We start from the raw sequence: 1,848 nt of genomic DNA, 5'->3' as shown, positions 1-1,848 counted from the left end.
CCCCCGGGGCAGGCGCCCGGCCCTTCTCCTCACACAGAGATCCCCCGGGGCAGGCGCCCGGCCCTTCCCCTCACACAGAGATCCCCCGGGGCAGGCGCCCGGCCCTTCTCCTCACACAGAGATCCTCCGGGGCAGGCGCCCGGCCCTTCTCCTCACACAGAGATCCCCAGGGGCAGGCGCCCGGCCCTTCTCCTCACACAGAGATCCCCCGGGGCAGGCGCCCGGCCCTTCTCCTCACACAGAGATCCCCCGGGGCAGGCTCATGGCCCTTCCCCTCACACACTCCACTCATCTGCCTGGCGAGGGGCTGAGTTCTCCGCACAGGCTCAGGCAAAGGTGCTACCTGGGGGCTGCTGAGGGCCCAGCTGTAGAACAAGGGCAGGTGGTGAAGATGGGGGCTCAAGGTGCGGGCTTGCTGCACGGGGTACACACTGAGCCCAGGGCAGCGTCCCCTGCTGCACCAGAGAAGTGTCCTGGAGGAGCAGGAATCCGGCCTGGCCTGCTGTTGCTGTCACATGGGGGGTAGAGGGGAAGCTGCTCCGCTGGCCCCTCAGCCCAGCTCTGTCTCCCTGGCAGACATCGACGAATGCACCTTCCAGAACATCTGCGTCTTCGGGAGCTGCCAGAACCTGCCTGGGATGTTCCGCTGTGCCTGTGATGACGGCTATGAGCTCGACAGGAGCGGAGGCAACTGCACAGGTAGCTGGGGCCTACGCCTGGGAATCGGTTCTCCCTGGTCAGCGCCCTGGGGTCATCTGCAGGGGACGAACTGGTCCCAGCCCCGGAGGGGAGCCTGGCACCCGGGAGCTCAGCGACAGGCCCTGCGGGCTCCAGGTTTGCCCAGGGCAGGGCTTGCTCTAACCAGGGCCAGCTGCCAATGATCCTGCAGTGCCCTCAGTAGACCGCCTGTCACTCGACTGATCCTGAGGTCTGAGCCCTGGCAGAGGTGGGGGAGGGGATGGGCTGTCTGTCATCACCTGGGGGCGTGAGAACGCTCCCCGTCATGTGGGGAGCATAGGGAGGCAGCCGGTACCCTCCCCAACTGGGGCGATCACTGAGGTTTCCTTGGTGATCAGTGATTGCTCCTGATACTGAGTCGTTCCCGTCCCTGCAGACATCAACGAGTGCGCGGACCCCGTGAACTGCATCAACGGGCTGTGCGTCAACACCCCGGGCAGCTACCTGTGCAACTGCCCCCAGGACTTCGAGCTGAACCCCACAGGAGTGGGCTGTGTGGGTGAGTGCAGCTTCCAGCATCCCCAGGCCCCACTCCCAGTGTGAACCAGCCGCTCCAGGGTTCACTCAGCCCCCATTCATTGGTAGAGACAGGAGAGGTGCAGAACCTGCCCAGAGGGGAGTTTCTCTGGCCCCAGACTCTCGAGGTTGGCTCATGCCCTGGAGGTTTCTGGCTTGTCCAATGTAACTGGGGGTGGTTTGTTCTCCAGGCAAAGTGCTAATCCTGCTTTCAGTCCTAGTCAGACTTTGGCCTCCCGGAGACTAGAGGCGGTGAATTCCACAGGTTAACTCAATGTCCTTTTCCTGATACTTGGTTCCCTCCGCAGCACCATCTGCTCACATCTGGGTCCTCACAGCCCTGGTCCGTGACACACATGGTGAGCCTGGGGGGAGCATCCCCACTGTTGACAGGAGAGTGGGGGAGCGGGGAGAAGAGCCACCTTGAGTTGCTCGGCTCTTTCTGCTCCCTCTTCCCCCACCCCTCCAGTCAGCTCCTGGGCCTGGGGCTGTGGGGAGAGCACCACCTGCCTCCTTCGTCAGCCCTGATTGGCTGCTCTGACACAGACCCTGACCCCGACCCCCACCCTGCGCTGTGACCCACAGACCCTGACC

General features: G+C 64.0%; 1 protein-coding gene across 1 annotated transcript in view; it reads left to right on the top strand.

Moving 5' to 3' along the window:
• Window positions 1-1,848, top strand: part of FBN3 (fibrillin 3) — a 109,234-nt gene that overhangs the window by 36,345 nt on the left and 71,041 nt on the right. The window contains 2 exon segments of the mRNA XM_029913472.1: window positions 577-699; window positions 1,115-1,237. Of these exon segments, the coding sequence (XP_029769332.1) occupies window positions 577-699; window positions 1,115-1,237 (246 nt within the window).

Source organism: Terrapene carolina, unplaced genomic scaffold (genome assembly GCF_002925995.2).
Source record: "Terrapene carolina triunguis isolate 2854851 unplaced genomic scaffold, T_m_triunguis-2.0 Scaffold662, whole genome shotgun sequence".
Lineage (NCBI taxonomy): Eukaryota > Metazoa > Chordata > Testudines > Emydidae > Terrapene > Terrapene triunguis.
This window is presented reverse-complemented; position numbering and strand designations above follow the sequence as displayed.